The sequence below is a fragment of the Helianthus annuus genome, chromosome 16, assembly GCF_002127325.2.
Source record: "Helianthus annuus cultivar XRQ/B chromosome 16, HanXRQr2.0-SUNRISE, whole genome shotgun sequence".
NCBI lineage: Eukaryota > Viridiplantae > Streptophyta > Magnoliopsida > Asterales > Asteraceae > Helianthus > Helianthus annuus.
The window spans coordinates 118942129-118962959 of record NC_035448.2 but is presented as its reverse complement, the minus strand read 5'-3'; the positions used below and the strand labels follow the sequence as shown (position 1 = coordinate 118962959).

The window sequence follows — 20831 nt, the reverse complement described above, 5'->3', positions numbered from 1 at the left end:
ATCTATGTCACAGGAGCAAGTGCCTAGACCGCTAGTAGTTTCTCCACCCACCGAGGGTACTCACAATGATGAAGCCGGACCAAGTGGAACAACTCACGAACCACCAGAGGAACCAGCTCCAACATTTGACGATTCTGACGACTTAGAGGCGGAACCCGCTCCGACCTTTGACGAGGAACCAAATGATACTTCGACGGAAGCTGAGGATCAAACTGTTGATCTTGATATATCGAACTTGCAATCGGAAGTGAATGTGCTTGACACCATTATGCCTCGGACTTTGTCTTACCATCCGTCAGAGCAAATAATTGGTGACCTGCAAAGTGGTGTCAAAACCAGAGACCAAATCAACCGAGCTCTTACATGTTTTTACTCTTCGGTTGCTCATTTGCAAGAAGAATTCTCATTAAAGTGTTTTCTTTAGCAGATCGAGCCCAGAACTTACAAAGAGGCGTTAACTGAAGACAGCTGGGTCAATGCAATGCAGGAAGAGCTGCTACAATTTGAAAAGCTGGGTGTTTAGAGAGTAGTTGATCTGCCACAGAATCAAAAGTTGATCAAAACAAAGTGGGTATTCAAGTGCAAAAGGGATGACAGAGGAGTCGTGGTGAGAAACAAAGCACGCTTAGTGGTACAAGGCTTTAGTCAGCAAGAAGGCATCGACTACGATGAAGTTTACGCGCCTGTTGCTAGACTCGAGGCGATTCGGATCTTCCTGGCGTTTGCGTCATGGAAAGACTTTAAAGTGTACCAGCTGGACGTCAAATCTGCCTTCCTATACGGAAAGATTAAAGAAGAGGTGTATGTGGGAAAACCGCCGGGTTTCACAGATCCACTGCACAAAAACAGGGTCTATCTGCTGGACAAGGCGCTCTACGGACTTCACCAGGCCCCGAGAGCCTGGTACGAGACACGTTCCCAATATCTGTTGGCCAACGGGTTCACCAGAGGGATAGTGGATAGCACGTTGTTCACAAAGGAAGTGGCAGGCCATCTATTGATCGTGCAGATCTACGTTGACGATATCATTTTCGGTTCCACCAACGACGAGCTGTGTAAAGAGTTTGAGAAAGTATTGAAGAAAAAGTTTGAGATGAGTTCGATGGGGGAGATGAAGTTCTTCCTCGGGATGCAGGTGGAGCAGATGCCCGATGGAATCTTCATTCACCAAACAAAATACGTGAAGGACGTGCTTGACAAGTTCGACATGACTGAATGCAGTCCTGCAGCAACCCCCCTTGCACAGAACCACGGGATTTGTCCTGACGAAAGTGGAGTGAAAGTGGACGAGACACTGTACCGGTCAATCATTGGATCTTTGATGTATCTCACTGCTTCTCGACCGGACATCATGTACCCGACATGTCTCTGTGCCAGATATCAGTCGAGCCCGAAGCAGTCACACCTGACGATTGTCAAACGTATCTTACGGTATTTGAAAGGTTGCCCAAGCATCAGCTTGTGGTATCCTCGCTCGGGTGACTTTTCCCTATCAGGTTTCGCTGATTCTGACTTTGGAAGCTGCAAGCAGAATGCAAAGTCCACCACTGCTGGGTGTCAGTTCTTCGAAACTCGACTTTTTTCCTAGCAGTGCAAGAAACAAACCGCAGTGGCGCTTTCTACGTGTGAGGCAGAATACGTTTCAGCCTCCAGCTGTTGCTCACAAATCCTATGGATCCAACAACAAATGCGCGTCTTCGGTTTGCAATTCTTGGATACACCGATATATGTGGACAACGAAGTAGCTATAAACATCACTAAAAACCCGGTTCACCATTCTAAAACGAAACATATCGAAATCCGTCACCACTTCATCCATGATTGTCACGAGAAGAAGTTAATCCGGATTGAACACATACACACCGATGATCAGAAAGCTGATTTTTATACAAAACCCTTCAACAAAAAGAGATTTTACTATCTTTTAAAATTGAACGGGATAAAAAATCTGCAATCTGGGAGGGTAGTAGAATGTGAAGCCGATGAGGGCGGCGATCAGATGTGAACCATGTCGTGTTGTCAACTTTATGCATAGTTTGTTTTCTGCTTTTCGATAAAAACAAAAACACAAAAATATGTTTTTCTTTTTAGGGGGAGAAATTTGCAGAAAAATACAAAAACATGATAAAATACAAAAATCCAAAAACATTAGAAAAATTGAAAAAGAGCTTGTGTATAATAGGGGATATGATAGTACATCAGCTAGGCGGACACAGTACGCTAAAGAAATGTAACGTTTAAAATGCATTAAGCAGTCTCGCTAAAGATGTGCCGATAGGTTTTTACAAAATCAGTAGATTTGTTTGGGATATAAACCTAAAATTTACTTGCTTTTACGTGGGGAACACCTCCATGATATATGGGTAACCCCCGAAATCTCGTTTGAAAGGTCCCTTATTCTGAGATACTAGGTCTTTATGCTTAGTGATATCTGGGGTATTATCCCGGGACTTCTGCTGTATGGAAATACTGACCTAGTCCCCGGATAATGCTTTACGCATATGCTTTACTTGTAAAGCCTCCCCTCAGCATAAAAAAATGATAATCATGTGCTGTTGTAAAGAAGATCCCCAAAGGGGACACACCGAAAAGTCGAAGTCGTCATCTCTCTGCGTATACGGAAGTCTCGACCTGAGCTCTCACGGCCCTCACAATTCACCCCATTACAGATATCATCTAGGTATACTCACCTGTAAGACTGAAAATTAGGATCTGGATACGGGAGTATATACTGAGGTGGGACACATGTAAAGGTTTAAGTCTTAAAACATTAATTCCGTATTCCGAATAGATTGAAAGTTCTGTGAAAATTTAAGAGGATCAGTATATCGGCAATCTACGCGAATTGTTTAAGGCTTGGTATGAAATAGAAGCTTAACGGTGCTTGTGTCTTGTCAAATGCTGATATGATCCCCTAACACGCTCACAAAAAGATTGTGTGTACATATTTCTGCTTATCTTGTTAAAAAATCCAAAAAGATTTTATTTGTTCATCTTATTTTCGACAACCGATGTTGGGGATCAGATAATCAAAGCCTTGTGCAGATCATGTCTGTTTGATGAGGGTTGGGTAAGCAGGAGATGCTAAACTGTGATTGGTACATGTTTGATAGATTGAAAAAGTGTTTGAATGTTCGAAAAGCTCGAAAGTTCATTAATTTGAAATGTTTTCAGAATCGAAAAGTCAGAGTACTTCATAATCTGGTCAACCAAGGTCATTCACTTGGACTTGGTAGACTAAACAGTTGACCAAGGTCATTAACTTGGACTTGGTTAACTGGGTGTGTCGGTGAACAATCAAAAATGTTAAAAAATCAAAAAGGTTTGAAAATTATGTTCTAATTCCGCCTGAAAATACATTAAAGTTAATTCTGCTCGTAGCTGCTTCAGGTTCTGATTCCGCTTGTAACTTCTAGTTGATTCCGCTTGAGAGAGCTGTTTGACCATTTCGAGCGGAATCAGACAGGCTATATAAGGCCACCTGATTCCGCTCTTACGTCACTTGTTCTTATTTCACCCCAAGTTTCTCTCTCAGCAATCTCGAGCGAAACCCCTTTATCTTCATTTTTCTACCGAATTGCTGCCCGATTTCAGTTAGATCTTGTGATTATTGTTAGCAATCTCAACTATTAACAATGGGCAAGGTAGATTTGGGCTCCAATTTGTGTATATCATGCATATTCATGTCTGTCGGCGATGTGATGAACCAAAAACGTAGATTTAGGGTTATAAACTGTTAAATCTAAACCATAAAACATATTACTGTTGTCGGTTTAGTGTGTAGATCATAAATTTGTGTGTTGATTGTTCCAGATCTGAGTGGATTACATATTGTCGATGAACTGTGGTTAAAATCTTAGATCTAGACAGTTTCAGAGGGTAAAAATGAAATCAAAACAAACCCATTGGTCGGAATTAACAGATTAACAGATTAACATGGCCAATTTCATGATCTGATCAATTTTGAGAGTTTACGTTTGATTCCGCTTGAAGATGAGAGGGTTAGGTGATTTCGCTTCTAAGTATTAACCTGATTCCGCTCCTAACTCAATTTAGTGATTCCGCTTCAAGAGTTTAACTTGATTCCGCTTCTGTTGTCATGTGATTTCGCTCTAAACATCTTTAGGTGATTTCGCTTGTAATGCTTTGTCATTACTTGTGATTTCGCTTGACGGTACTTAGTATTGAAATTTTTCTAAGTGTTGATTACTTTGTACTGTTTTGTCTTGCAGGGTTCGAACGTGATATTTGATCCACTTCACAACAGTTGTTGTGATTTTGATGTGCAAAAGAATTCAGAGTTGGCAAAATTCAGTAGCATTCTAGAGTTCATGAGTCGAGTACCTATTCAGAAAGCTCTTATGGATCAACGTCCTGTGTACAAGTCACACATTAAACGATTCTGGAAGCATGCAACATACGATGAAGCAAACAAAGTGATAAATTCAGTTGTGAAGCATCAAAATGAAAAGAAAACAATTGCTATCACAGAGGCGCTCATTCGTGAGGTTGTGAATTTTCCAGATGAAGAAGACTCGCCAACAAAGTTTCCTGAACGAATGGTCAAAGGATGCATGTTGAGGATGGGATATGTGGGTGCACTAAACGTTGGAAATTATTTGAAGTCAAAATTTCAGAAACCTTACAAGTTTATTGTTCATTGTGTATTAATGCCACTCAGCCATTGCAAAGGAGGGTATGATACCATGCGTGACTACCAGATGAAGATGGTCACTGCATTGGTTCTGAACAAGAAATACAACTTCTCGCATATTGTTTTTCATTATATGGCCGAGAATATTACAACAAAGAGTCGGACTTGGACTTATCCAAGATTCGTGCAGATGTTGATTGATCATGCATATCCAGATATTGAACGTGATTTGAAGAATGATTTGTTAGTTCAGTTACACATGAGCAACGATTCTCTCAAGTAGCTTGCAAGATATCACCCAAACCATCCTGAACCAAAGATAGTTGCTAAGTTCTTCGGATATATCAAAGATGTGAATTACGTTGATCCTGATCCAGTCAATAACCAAAACTAGAGAAATGAAGAAGAAATGAAGGAAACAGCTTATGCTGATGAGCTAAAGACTCTTGAAGAGTTCAAAACCACACGTAATGACTGGTTTGTCAAAGAACCGAGAAAGAGAGGCAAAAAGGTTACCCCTAAATCACAGGAGGGTGAGGGTCATCATCACAGCCAAAGAAAAAGCAAAAGAAAGTGGCAAAGACGTTGTTGATTGATGAGCCTGAGGTTGAGGAACCGGTTGAAAATGTGGAAGAAGATCCGTATGCTGATATTGATCAAGTGATGTTAAATGTTGATGATTTAGTGTCTGAGCAAGTAGCTAATGTAGAAGCTGAGAAAGAGAAGGTTATTGATGACGTCAAAGGTGATGATGTTAATAAAAGTACTACAAGCTTTTCGAGTTCTTCTGATGATGAAATAGATGAGACTGAACGTCTAAAAAGAATTCAAGAAGCTACAGAGAAAGAGAAACAATTGAGAAAAAGGAAGAGACAGGAGAAAGATGATGTTGCTTATGTCCCATCACCTGAACACGTTTCTGAATCTCAATCACCTTCAAGTGGTAAAAAGAAAGAAGGAGCAAGAAAAAGAATTGTATCTCCAAAGATAAAGAAAGTTACTACAAAGATTACAAAGCCGAAGATTGTTCTGAAGAAGAAACCATCCAAAGAACCAAGTAAACCACCAACACCACCACCTGAACCTACACCACATCAATCACCAATATAATCACCACCACATCAAACACCTCCACGACAACCTTCACCTCCAAAACAACCAACTCCACCCAGACAACCTTCACCATTACATCTTTCACCACTACATATCTCACCACCACAACAACAAACCTTATTCACATCTCAAGAAATATTTCAAACACCACCACTCACTCAAATTCAACTAACTCCTGGTTCTTCTGGCCACAAGGGTCTTCATATTCCTCTGGATAATCTTGAAGATATTGGAGATTTTGGTTTTGCAAATGATGAACAAGTAAAGAAGTTAGAAAAGAAAATGGATGACGTGTTGAATGAAAACAAAGTAGTTGCAGCTGAAAGCAAGAACGTAGCTGATCATGAAAAGATTCTCGAAATGCGTGTGAAGAGATTAGAGTCTGACAACAAGTCATTGTTAAAGAAGATTGATACAGATCAGACGGAGATTGATTTCCTGAAAGTGCGAGTGGCTGAACTAGAAGAGGAAAAGGCTCGCAGAGATGAACGGAACAAATATTTCGAGATGAAAAACAAAGAGCTTAAGGCTGCGAAGGCATTGAAAGAGCACGAGTTCTACATGTTGAACAAAGTAGTTGAAAACATGCTCGGAACGTCGATTGAGCAAAGGTTTGAGGAAATACAAGTTGAAGAGCTTAGGGCTAAACGCCAAGCTGAGATTGATGAACAGATGAAAGATAAGGGAAAGGGTGCTGAAAGCAGTGCGGCAGTAGTTGAAAGATCAATTGTTCCTTCTTTAGTTGTTGAGAATCCTGTTCCAATATCTTCCGTATCAGCAATCTTTGAAGAACATGTATCACTGGAAGATCTTGCTGGTGATGACAATGAAGAAGATGATGAGGAGGATGACGATGAAGAGGGTGATGAAGAAGAGGATGATGACGATGATGAGAAAGTCTTTTCCGCTAGCAGTCATGGTTCTGACAATGATGATGATGACAATCAAGGTGGTATGGGAATCAAAGTGACTGAACAGTCAAGTGAAAGGACTGTTGATGATTACTTGAATGATCCTATGAATGAAGGGACAGGGGGAGCTGATGGAAAGGGGGAGCATGGTGATGATCAGAATGTTGATCAAGTTGAGAAGCTGATTCTTCGAATCGAACCTCATGTTGAAGAAGGTGAGATAAGGCATACTTACACATTGGATGAAGTACTGAAAATGTTCAATGTGAATGAAGAAGATTTTAAGTTTGATTTTGAGGAAGAGCTGAATGCTTTCGACATCAACCATCAGCGTGATTATGAATACAGTTATGTGGAAGATGCTGATGTGTATGACAGAGTTGAGGTCGAAGATTGTACTGATGAGGAGAGTATGAATGAAGATACCTCTCAGTTTCCAACATTAATGGAGTTCTTCACTGAAGAGAATCGGGATGAACTCAGAAGGAAAGTTGTTGAGATTCTTAAAGACAAAAACTTTGATGGCACCACAAAAGATCCGCTAAAGGAAGAACGTAAGAAATGGTTCAAGGAAAGCAATGAACGTAAATTCAAATGTCCTTTGAAGTATTATCAGAGAGACAGAAGTATTTCTTTGGGGGATATCATTAGCTGGGGTTTTCTGCCTTAAGTTAATGCGTATGCGATCAGGAGAGAATGTAGTGTTCAATATTTTGAAAAGTTACATGATATTATATCCCTTCCATGGTGGGATGTGGATGAGTTATCAAAAGTAAGAACTTTGGGCTATCCTGTCAGGAAGAATGATGTTACAATGTGGGGCCTGATAAAGTTTGAAGCTTTGAAAGAGTTCAAACACTGGAAGCCGCATTACCCGAAGAGAGTTCAAAGGGTAGATCCAGTGACAGGGATTGGAGAGACTATCCTGAACGTGAAAAAGCCAAAGACAATGAAGAATATACCAGTGCCGAAGATGGAGCCGGATTTCTACAAAGGCTTCTTGGACTTGGTATACAGTTGCATTACGACTGAGGCTGTTATTACTTATCGTGCTGGAAGGGAGATAAGAGAGATACATGTGTATGACCCAATGTGGTTAGTCAATTGCTCGGCCAAGGATATTGAATGTCTATTCATAAACAAGATCCATTTTCAGTCTGAAGACTGTGAGCAGGCGATGCAGTTTCAACAAGTTGTATCTATTTGTTTTCAGAAAGGCATTAATTCTGAAAATAAATGGAATTCTAAATGGTGGTCGCTTGAAGAGAAGGAAAAAAAGAAAGCTGAACGTGAACGCAAAAAGCTGGATGAAAACAGAGGAAAATGGATGAAGCAACAGGCTGAAGAAGAAAAGAAAAGAAAGAAAGATAATGATAAGCTGAGGAATTTGCTGAGGAAGAAGCCAAAGCCTAGAGAAGAAACGTTCAAGTCGCTCTGAAGACCCGAAGACAAGACTGGAGACTCCGGCTGTATCCAAGGGGGAGTTTGTTGACGCACGAATGTCTAAAGCCTACGTCTTAGTCTTAGTCAAGCTTGTATAGGGTCTAGGGGCCAAATATGTGAATTATGTATAGTATAGGGGCTGTTTTGTAATGTTTATGTTGTTATGGGCTGATTCTGCTCGAAATGACATTGTGTCATTTGGAGCGAAATCAGTTGCTTCTGATTCCGCTCCAAATGACACGATGTCATTAGGAGCGGAATTAGACCCCTATATATAGTTGTGATGTTTTCTCATCTGGTAACTGAATGTCGAATGTGTAGCCGAACTGTTGCCGAATTTTTCTGAGAAGTATTAATGAGAAAACGTGTTTAAAGTGATCTGCATTCTATTTCTACTCCATTCTCTTTGATTCAAGCTGTTTGTGTATTTCTGCTGCATAAATAGTGGTGTTCATGCTCTGATTGACTCATTTGATCGTCAATAACGATCCTACATCAACCAATGCAGACAAACTACAATTAATGAAGAAAGAGAAGAGGGATGGACACGGGGCCGTGCCCAATTGACACGGGGCCGTGCCCGAGCTTCTGTTCAGGCTATAAATAGGGGTGCTTGGCTCACTTGCAAATCATCCCTTGGCACACCACCTCTCTCACACTTCACCCACCACCATCACAACACCATCATCCACCACCATCATCCATTGTCCATCATAGAGTGTGTGAGTCGTCTCGGGATCCAAGATTGATCGTAAGAGTTCTTGACAATCAAAGGCCATGTGTGCCTAAGTCTCTTACATCACTTGGTGAAGACAAGCATTTAGTGTAATACTTTTTATTTTTAATCTTTTCGCACTTTTTATTTGGTTATGTATTAATGACTTTAATAACTAGTTTTATATGTTGAAGGTGATTCTTCCTTATCATTTGTCCGTGGTGTCTTGGCATTATTTTACTGTCTATATAACATAAAAGATTTTCACCATTTATATCTCCACGGTTTGTATGGAGATATGTTGGCTACCTGGTCGGGGGTTAAAGGAATGGTTTGGTAAGAGTCTTGCCATTGTTCAGTGTATAGATCCTGCAAAGGACCTGGGTTAAATTTAGTAGGACCTCCTTCAACACCCAATGGTATTGGATGGCGGGGGTCCAAACTCTTTGATCCCCTCATATATAAACTACTATTAAAACTTTAACCCGGCTACTTAGGACTGTATCCCTGCTGACTCAGACTACTTAGCCGAGGGTAACGTCACCTTCAAAAGAGGGGCCTACCACATTATGCATTAATAACTTAATTAATTATCTTTCAATAACCCGACCCTTTAGGATTGTATCCTTGCTGACTCAAACTACTGGGTTGAGGGTAATGTCACCTTTAAAAGAGGGGCCTACTACAATAACTAAGATAATCTCTTAAAAAGTGCAAAAGTGCGGAAATAATCAAAGGTTACACTGAAAGCGAGTCGGATCCAAGTAATTCATCTTGTCTATCTGTTTTTACTTTTATTTATTTTTCAGCATTTTAGTTAGTTTTATTTTTCTAGTTTAAAAACATTTTTTCTAACTTTTTGATTTGATTAGACGTTGAGGATAAACCGGCATTAAAAGCTCTTGTGTCCTTGTACGACCTCAGTATCTTACCAACACTATACTACGCTCACGATAGGTGACTTGCCCATATGTGTGTTTAGAGTTAGTAAATATCGTGTTTTATAAATTTAAAACTTTGCTAAAAAAAAGTGTCAAAGGGCTTAAAATATACATTAAAAATATATAAAACTTCACACGCATCAGTATGCTATAGTCTTTGAGTCGTATTGTTTCTATTGTATCTATATTTGTGATTGTGGTGATTTGTTGATTGTTGTTGTGGTTGTGGTGATTATGAAAGTTTCTACAACAAATGAAATTGAATGTTAAATATATTTTAAAAGATTTCTAAGTAAAATAAATCAGTTGATAAAGCAAAACATTTTATTTAAAATCTAGATCTATTCACCAACATTTTGTTGACCCAAAACATTTTACGCATGATACAGGTACGTGACTTTGAGAGGGTTTGAAGTTGAAGACACGTAAGATGTGCCTTAGTAATAAATAACCACCACAAGTGGCCTAGTGGTGGAGTGACTTGGGTTCTCCAATGGAGACCCAAGTTCAATTCCCATTAGTGCCACTTTGGTGGCCACCGACACCCGCTTTAAAGCCGGACCGAGGACACTCGAGGTCTCGGGTTCGAAACATGTTTCTTACCCCTCTTTGATGGCTATGGGTATTTGCCGCCAGGGATCCTTGTCGGGTGGTGAACTGGGAAGGGAGATCCCTTCCGCGGTCAGGGGTACCGTGCAACTACCCTTTTTTTAGTAATAAATGAGATTATTGTTCATGATTTATTTATGTTATGGATACTGTATGAAAGTTATGTTGAATATTTCTATGATTATGCGTGACAGATCTAAATTTGGTGCCTTTAAATATTTAAATTCATAATATTGTCATAAACTATGGACAATCATCATGCCCCGTACCATTCCATTATGGGTCGGGGTGTGCCAGATTGGTAGGGGCAGGGAATTTTTTGGCAAAAATAATTGGCGGGGGCGAACCTATATAATTTTAAAAATTTTAGAGGAAATATCGAAAAAATTATACTAATAACTGAAACATTGGCAGGAGCGAATGCACCCCTTGCCACTTAAAAGCTCCGCCCCTTAAAACAATACTAGTTAAATTTCCGCTCGCGCGTTGTGGCTGGGACCCAATGACTGCAAAACGCGTGTCAGTAACAGCAAGCAGATACCGAATATCAAAACATAAATAAAAATGTCGTGAAAAGGATAGTCAATCGATAAAAAAATGATTTTAAATAATCTAATATATAATAATAATAGGACCCACACGTCCTACACGTTGGAAATTCGGTTGTTTTCAGTTCAGTTATTACGGTGCTAACACGTTAAAATATGCATGAGCTCGGTACTGGTAACGGTACCGAAAGTACCGATCCGGAAAATCATCGAAATTAGGTACCGGCACCGAAAATGCTCGGTACAATACCGTATGGTATTTGAAGGTAAAAATCAATAAATATAGGTATGGTGCTAGACCGGTGTCGAACCGAAAGTAACGATTCTGAAAACGCCAAAAGGTGGGTAACAAATTGGTACCGAAAATGATTTGGTATAGTAAATTTGGTACCGATCCGATATCAATTTGATTACAGGATTCGATAGGATTTGCTCATTAATAATCTAAATATCCAAGTTTATTTTACATGCTACAATTCATTTATTACGTAAAAAGACAAAAAATAAAGCAAAATAAGTTGTTGTGTATATAAAACCTCATTCAAACGAAACACAATTTACTTACTGCGTGTATGAAAAGTAATCTAAACTGTGCAATTTCTTGCATTGCTACGTTGCTACAGAATTTGATGAGCTCGGTACCAACCGGTACCGAAAATACCGTTACCGAAATTCCCAAAAGCGGGTACCGGTACCGAATATACCTGGTACAGTACGGCTTGATACGGTCGGTACTGGTACGGCACCGGTATTTGAGGGTAAAACCCGATGAATACCGATGCTGAACGGATACTAAAAGTACATTCAATTTGGTAAATTTAATACCGATACCGGTACTCGATACTATTCATTCATTTATATTTTTATTACTGTTAATTTATTTCTTTTTTAATATTTATTATTTATTAGTTTTTTAATATAAGGATAAATATTTTTTATTTATTTATAAGGATAATTTCGTTGGTTTTTTTTAATATAAGGATAATTAGAATCTTCGGAACTTTCAAGTCTTAAGTTTCATGGCTCCAACTATCAAGAAACTGCTAACAAAAGAACGTAAAATAAACTTTTTTTTTTTTTGAACGGCAAATTTGGATCACTGACGGACCACTGGAGTATCATCGTGCCACCAGAGGAACCACCCGATCATATCCATTTCCACTAGGCATAATGCCACACCAATTCAGGAGGAAACCCAATAAACATGGGAACCCCTTGTGGGAATCGAACCCAGGACCTATTGGTCTCAAAACTTTATCCCACCACCAAGATGCCACTAGGCTATAAAGCCATGGGCCTATAAAATAAACTAAAATAATAAAAGGCAATTAATAAAATAAACTATAAAACTAATCTACTAACTATTGTTTTAATCAAATAAACTAAAATAATAAAAGGCAATTAATCAAACTGGAACTTATAAATATAACTTGGGAATTAAGAAAAAACCAACAAAAAATCAATTGAAGAAGCTCAAGGATGATCGGGCAATCAGTGATTTACCTGGAGAAGAGTAACGGTGGCCTTGGCAATGCTGGGCAAGGGGGCGGCAAGGGCGGCAAACCTACGGCTTCGGCAATGGTGATTCTTTCATGTGTGTGCGGTGTGTGTTTACTCAATTTTTTTATCGTTCGTTCAATTTTTCTTTTTCAATTGCCTCGTTGTTTATTTTATTTAGTTACGTACCCGTGTAACAATCTTACTATATAATAAAAGAAACCACTTTAGGGACACTTGTCATCATATTAGGTTATCTCTTATAAATTATTATTTTAGTTTAATCTTTTCTAATTAATTATAGATAACTCTCCTACAAAATATTATTTAATTTAATATCTTATATTATAGATAACTCTCCTACTAAATATTATTAGTCTAATATATTATGAATAATTATTATTTAGTTTGATGTTCTTCTCATTTATAATATTAGTAGGTTATAATCCCGTGTATTACACGGGTTGAATAAATGAATTTTATATACCAAATAATAAAACATTATCTTTTTAAAAGCCTTCTTTATTGCACGGGCTGAAGCAATGTAATTTTATATATTAAATAATAAAATAAGTTATATCTATAAGAACCATATGTATTGTACGGGTTGAATAAATGTAATATTATATACCAAATAATAAAAAGAAATATATCTTTAAAACCATTGTATTACACGGGTTGAATAAATGTAACATTGTTTACCAAATAATAAAAAAAGTTATATTTTTAAAAACCCCTGTGTATTATATGGGTTGAATAAATATGATTTTATATACCAAATAATAAAAAAATATATTTAAAAAAACTAACAGATTTTTTTATATTTAAAGTAGGATAAGATTGAATATTAATATGAACTAACGGATTTTTTTACATTTAAAGTAGGATAAGATTGAATATTAATCTTTATTTATTTAGTTAATATAAGATTGAAAAATCATATGATTGAATAGGTGGGAGGTTGTATTATGATAAATCGGTTAACCGTACTGAATAAGATAATAGTGATTGTTGAACAAATTAATTAATCGAATTTACCAGAAACATTTGTGATGTTAGGCGGATTTTTTTTTAATTATTTGAAAGTTAATATCAACTTTGAAATTCGTATGAATTCTTATTAGATTTGATTAAATATTAGTGATAATAAAAATTTGTATTAGATTAGATTAGATTTTAGATTTGATTAAATATTATTAATAATAAGAGTTTGTATTAATTTAGATTAAATATTATTATTTTTAGTATTATTAATAATTTTAATCAATTAAATGAGAGAATGACAAGTGTCTCAAAACAGGTTTCTTTTATTATATAGTATTTATTTGAATTAATTATATTTGAACGTTTTGTTTAGTTTGATATCAAATAGATTTTACGAAACATAAAATAAAATTAACTAATATTATTTATCATTTATACATTTACGAGTTTTAAATAAAGGGTTAAATTTATTGAGACTTCATTAATAAATTTTGCAACAACAGAATAATCTATTTTTATCACGAAAACCAAATTTTAGTATTAATATATTAAATATTTTTATTTTCACTATACAAAATAACATTTACTCGGCCCATGTAATACATGAGGTTTTTTAAGATACAACTTTTTTATTATTTGATATATAAAATTAAATTTATTCAACTCGTACAATACACGGGGTTTTTAAGGATATATATATTTAGTATAGAAAAATACATTTATTCAAACCGTGTAATGTGCATATTTTTAAAGATGTATTTTTTTTATTATTTGGTATATAAAATTACATTTGTTCAACCTGTGTAATAAATGAAGTTTTTTTAAAGATGTATTATTTTATTATTTGGTAAACAATATTGCATTTATTCAATCTGTGTATAACACGTGGATTTTAAAGATATAACTTTTTTTATTTGGTATATAAAATTACATTTATTCAACCCGTATAACATGGTTCTGATAGATATAATTTTTTATTATTTAATATATAAAATTATATTTATTCAACCCGTATAATAAATAAGGTTTTTAAAGATATATTATTTTATTATTTAGAATATAAAATTTATTTATTTAACCCCGTGTAATACACGGAGTTATAACTGTAAAATATATAAAGCATAAATATACAAATAAATTTTATCCGTGAAAGTACATATTACATCATATAACATCAACGAACTATTAAATAGGCTAAAGTGACTTAAACAATCAACAATATAAGTTTTGGGCTTAAGCAATTAAACGATTCATATGTGATTGTTTTTTTATTTGATTTGTTGTCGGCTGAAATATTTATATTGTTGCATATTTGATGTCTAGATTATTCTATATCTAATCTAATCTAACTTATAATAAAAGACTTCAAATAATGACAGATGGTATTCTATCCTTCAATCTCATAAATTTTATTTATATTTGTTTAACAAATTTCTTTTAATATTAATATTAATTAATAACTAATATATAGATATCACTTATTTTTATCCTTATATTTATTTAAAATTAATAAATAACTTCAATTTTGCAATTTAGATCCTTTGTTTTTTTTTACTTTTAGCCCAAAGTTTTCATCTTTTGGAATTTAATCCCAACTTTTTTTTATTTACAATTTTGGTCCACCATAGTTATCATCTTTCCCAAGTTTTTCGTTTCGTTCTAAATTTTGTGTGTTAACGCACTGCAACGTGCGTGTGGGGTTTAACATTTTTTCGTATATTTTTTCCCGTTTGACTGGTGATCGGTGCAGTTTAGGCACACTTTAATTAATATTATTTATAATCTAAATGCATTGATATTGTCACAAAAGATACGGATTTGATTGGCTCTGTATGTTGTGGGTTATGAAGATAAAATGTGCTAAAATGATGAATTAATAAAATAGAGTCTCTACGAAAGTGAACTATCATTTATATTATGTGAAATAGAGTTTTCTATTTACAAAATATAAATTAGCTACATTTTGTTGCTCTACATTGTTGTAACTTATGCATTGGGAGTTTTTCAAAAAAAAATGTATTTTTCATTTTTAACCCAATGGTTTTTATCTTTTGCATTTAACCCCTTTGACTTTTTTATGAGTAAACTGCCATTTTGGTCCCTGTGGTTTGGGCAATTTTGCTACTTTAGTCCAAAACTCAAACTTTTTGCATCTGGGTCCCTGTGGTTTCAGTTTTATTGCCATTTTGGTCCAAAAATGAAATCAGGACATATTTGTCTTATAAAATCCTGTTATTTTGTCATTTTCCGCAGAGGCAAAATGATCATTTCTTTTTTATAAATAAATACCATATTTTATAAGACAAATATGACCTGATTTGCCCCTGAGGAAAATGACAAAATTGCAGGATTTTATAAGACAAGTATGACCTGATTTCATTTTTGGACCAAAATGGCAATAAAACTGAAATCACAGAGACACAGATGCAAAAGGTTTGAGTTTTGGACTAAAGTGGCAAAAGTTACCAAACCTCAGGGACCAAAATGGCAGTTTACTCTTTTTTTATTTTTAACCAAGCTTTTCATCTTTTACAATTTTTACCCCAACACTTTTTATTTATAACTTTTGTCCCCCCCCCCATACTTTTCATGTTTAGCAAGTTTTTTGTTTTACGTTTCATTCTAATTTTGTGAGTCAACACGCCGCAACGGCGTGTGAGATCCAATCGTTTTTTCATCTGTTTTTTCCCGTTTGACAGGCCAGTCACAACGCTTCTATTTTTCTTCGTTTAACAAGTTCGTTGCAACGTGCGGGTCCTAGATCGACTTAGTTATTATTTTCAATGTTTAACGTTTATGGCTAATTTCTTCGCATTAACACGTCGCAACGGGTGTGCGTGGTTCAATGATTTTACATCTGTTTTTCATTCGATGTTATTTTTTTACTTATTTTATTTTATTTTTACGAGCTCTTCTAATGTTTGTGGTCGTTGTCAGTGGTGTGGCATTAGTGCTACTTGTCACGATTTTAAGAACGTATTTAACCTATTAAGTTACTACTAATAATTTGTTTCTTGTTTACCATTATACCCTTTTACTTAAGAAAAACTAATTTTTTACGTGCATATTTTTGTGTACGTGTCAGTATAAATTCGATTTGCTCTACATTTCGATGTAAACTTTTCCTAGAAACGATTCAGGTTAAATATAATACGTTTTCATTTAACAAAAAACCATTTTTTTCGTGCACATTTTTGTGTACGTTTCGGTATAAATTCGAGTTGGTGTATGTTTCGACATAATCGTTTTTGGGGAACGAGTTAGGTCAAATATAATATGTTTTCTTGATTATTTTGTGAATGTTTTGTAAATTTTGTTTCGATCGGAGTGGATTCAAATTGTGGTTTCTTTTTCCCCATTTTTAAAAGCTCTAATTAATCTCTTTTGAGTATACGTGTCAACTTTTCTATTATACATGTTACATTTTCTATGTATGACTCGGGTCACATGTAATACGTTATGATTGTACGATATAAATTTGATTTACTTTAAGTTTTGATCCAATCACGTTGTTTATATAGGTTACATTGAGTTCAATCGATTATTTCTAAATGCGTGTTTTTATATGGTTATCGCATCACATAACGTTTAGACTAATTCATTTGATGCTTGCGATGTATCCGCGACGCAACACACGCGGATTTTATTGCTAGTTTTAATGATTTAGTTGGTAGGTGGAAAACCTTATTGGTACATCTATTTGAATAAGACAAAATAAATAGTCTAGTGACGTTATTAAAAACTAAAAAGAATAGACATAACTAGAGTACTTTTAACAAAGAACCCAACATTTTAATATTTCCACAAAACTATTAAAATGGATACTCCCGCTTACATATAAGATATAACTAATCAATAAAAATAAACAAACTCTCATGTTTAAACATGTTCTTAATTAAGCTCTAGCTAACTTTAAAAAGCAACCTAAAAATGATCAAAACAAGGTTGACGACGATGATATTGATGATAATGATAATAATAACGATAACGACGATGATTTGATGAATGTGAATAGGAGATTATTCTAAGAAACCGGTTTTGGTCAAAATGGCATTTCTCAATTTGCTAAGGTCTCTTCCTTTAAGTGTCCTCCCAACACCTTCACACATCGAAGAAGAAGCAATGTGACTCCTAGCTAGCCTTCTAGCAATGTACTCATGTGGTGGCACCATATTCTCATCATCATCATCATCATTACCATAGCATCCATCACTTTGACCTTGACTTTTATAAATCTTTGACCAATCAGGGATACCCATTGGAGCTGAGGATTGTTGCTGCTGATGTGGCACCTTACCCTCATTACACGTTGGTATCATTCTTATCCCATCATGGGATGTTGCAGTGGTGGACCCAGGAATTTTTTTATGGGGGTGCGGAACATTTTTAAAAATTTTAGGCCCCAAGGTATATAAGTAAAAAAATTGGTTCGTATCAGGTCGGTTCGAGTCAAGTCGGGTCATGTAAAACAAAAAAATATCAAACTAAATGGTTGATATGGTCTTCTTAGTAGATATGCCCTTCTAATCTCATCTCGTTGATTCACGTTATATGATTCAATCGGCTTGCGATTATAAGGATCCGAAAGAAAAGTATCCACATCAACGAATTCGGAAGATGTATCAACTTTCCTCTTGAGAAATCGCGCCATAACGTCCCTACTCATGGTTCCTATTGGCTATCACAAACAAATTGATCTATAAGTTCATGGCTCCATAACATATTACATAATGTATCAAGTATTCAAACATTAGAAATCATAATGTATATCATACTAAAAATTATCTAAACATTATATACACCATTAAAAAAAAACCCAAACATCAGGTGTGATCGTATATAACCCACCACAAAAAGGACAAAATATCATCATCATCACTAACAAAATATAAATATATAACCCACCACAAAATAAAAAAATTGTTGATTTGTTGGGTTTGTTTATTGGGCTAAGACTTAGTAGTGGGCTAGTTAAAGATATTGAGTATTTGAGTTTAGTTATTTAGCTATTAAAAGTTATATAATTTAGGTAGTGTTTTTTTAAAAAAATAAGAGTTTACTAAAAAAATTTAAAATATAAATTGATAACACTTTTTTACCTAAGCGGTGCGGACAGAAAATTCCAAGGGGTGCGAACTAAAAATTTCAAGGGGTGCGGACGGGATTTTCGACGGAACTTAACACTAAATTTTTTTTCCCCGGGGGTGCGCCCGCCCACCTTAATCATCCTTGAGTCCGCCCCCTGGGATGTTGTCCAAGATGATCTTTTCTTCATCTTAGGCTATAGGGTGTGGTCATGACCCTCCTGACCACCATAACCCTCCATGTCAGCGCCATGTCATCGCTCTCTAATCCACCATCCAAAACCACTATCCTAAGGGTATGGTCATGACCCAAACCACCATCCACCTTTTTTTTTAAATATATTTTATTTGTTTTAAATAAACAACAAATACAGTCAAATAAATTTAGTTATAAACTACATAATATTTAAAATTTATGTGATAGTGACTTGAGTTCAATTCAAGTGATAAAAATTATATACCAAAACAAAAACGAATGAGAAGGATAGAATCGGCTGATTGCTTGTGATTCAAAGAAGCCGCAGGTTTAAATTAAACTCAAAGAAAGAACAACAAACCTGGTATACTTGTGAGTTGCTGTTGTTCGTATTGCTGGTATTGTTGTTGTTGTTGCCGTGCTGTTATGAAGGGTTAGGGTTTGTGTTTGATAGGAGGGGATGATGAAGGAATAGAAAATAGGGAAAATCTGTTTATATATTTATTGTTTCCATTGCTAGAAAATAGGAAAATTGGGTCGTGAATGTCGTGGGTTAATCCACGGGCACCACGACATGATCCTCCAAGGGGATGGTGTAGGTGTAAATCATGTTCCTATGTGGCGATTAATGACCCAATCCATGCCCCCCACACTCTTTCCTTCACCACACCCCCCACACATCTTCTTCTTGAAAATCTTGATCTTCCATCATTACTACTCTTCCCATGCCAATCTGCCAAATGAAGTTAGCAACAAACCCACATAGCATTTTGTGTATATATCAAGAAAAATGACCAAATATTAGTGCTTTACATGTGTGTTTGAGGTTTGCGAGCAGCCTACGGAGGTTTGCGGCGTGTGTGCGGTGGTGTGCAGCATGTGTCTTGCTCGTTGGGGCTTGTGACTGTTCGCCGATGGCTGATTGCCAGGAGGCGCTCCATGTGTCAACCCGTGTGTGGCGTGTGTCGTTGTAAATTAATCTTTTCTCTGTTTTTAAACAGTAAAATTATTTTCTATCAAGGTATTCAAAATTGGTGGAAGTTTTCAAAGGTGTTGTCCAAAGTATTGAGTCAAGTTTGCTATATATCACAACTATCATCCAAATCTCATACACACATCAATGGAAATTGCTTCCATGATTTTACTATTCTCATGTGTCTTTTTCATGCTTCTGCCATCTTGTTCAACACTATACACCATATCTACAAATCAAGTTGCCAAAGATGGAGACACAATAGTTTCAGATGATAAAATGTTTGAACTTGGGTTCTTTAGCCCAGGAAAATCCAAGAATCGGTACGTAGGGATATGGTACAAGAAAATATCAACGGGTACAGTCGTGTGGGTTGCTAACAGGGAGACACCGATCACAGATAAATCAGGCATGCTTGAACTTAGCGAACAAGGAAACTACTAATTCGCAGCGGTGATAATACAGTGATCTGGTCACCCAATTCAACAATATCAACGATGAGTAATAATCCAGTGGTGGTGGTGCAGCTTCTGGATACCGGAAATCTTATTGTATGGGATAGAAGTACCAAGAACGAACGTGTAATCTGGCAAAGTTTTGATCATCCGGGTAACACATTCTTACCAGGAATGAAATTTGGAAAAGATTTAGTAACAGGAAGATATGGACCATGGAATGGTCTTAAGTTTCAAGGTTTGCGCATGAAAAACCCAAATCCTATATACTCGGTTCAATTTGTTCCATGGTATTAAAAAAAAAAAAAAAAAAAAAAAAAAAAAAAAATTATTTCTAATATATTACACATATGAAATTACGGCTACGGTTGTTCAAAGGATCCGTGTGCATTTGCGTTGGATGGATCAAATCCAAGACTGGGCTGTGCATGCTATTGGAGCACTAGGAGATAGTTGTGGTGGTTATGGACGTTGTGGCTGGGCGATACGGAAGCTGCAACGCTAATAGGTACCCCTGTTGTACTTGTATGGCAGGTTTTAAGCCTCGGGTACCAGATGAATGGGATAGAGGGAATGGGTCTAGTTATAATTAAATGCCATTGATAAATACTTGTTGCAATTAATTGTTGGAGTTGTTTTTTTTACTACAACGAATAGACTTTGGGCTTGGGCTGAACTATTAAATGGAAAGGAAAGTCGGTGGAGAAA

The 20831-nt window shown here is 36.0% G+C and overlaps 1 protein-coding gene across 1 annotated transcript; it reads left to right on the top strand.

Annotated features, from left to right (window-relative positions):
• The first annotated feature begins 5063 nt into the window (after positions 1–5063).
• On the top strand, positions 5064–5764 carry LOC110919538 (transcription initiation factor TFIID subunit 3-like). The gene is made up of 2 exons (XM_022163805.1): positions 5064–5165; positions 5207–5764. Exons 1-2 carry the CDS (start codon positions 5064–5066, stop codon positions 5762–5764), a joined length of 660 nt encoding a protein of 219 aa, XP_022019497.1.
• Positions 5765–20831: the final 15067 nt, after the last annotated feature.

Excerpts from the sequence above, each read along its gene's own strand:
- LOC110919538 (XM_022163805.1), top strand. The coding sequence starts at position 5,064 with ATGAAGGAAACAGCTTATGCTGATGAGCTAAAGACTCTTGAAGAGTTC. Across the intron at positions 5,166-5,206 it reads CGAGAAAGAGAGGCAAAAAG|CCAAAGAAAAAGCAAAAGAA; the intron begins GTTACCCCTAAA and ends TCATCATCACAG.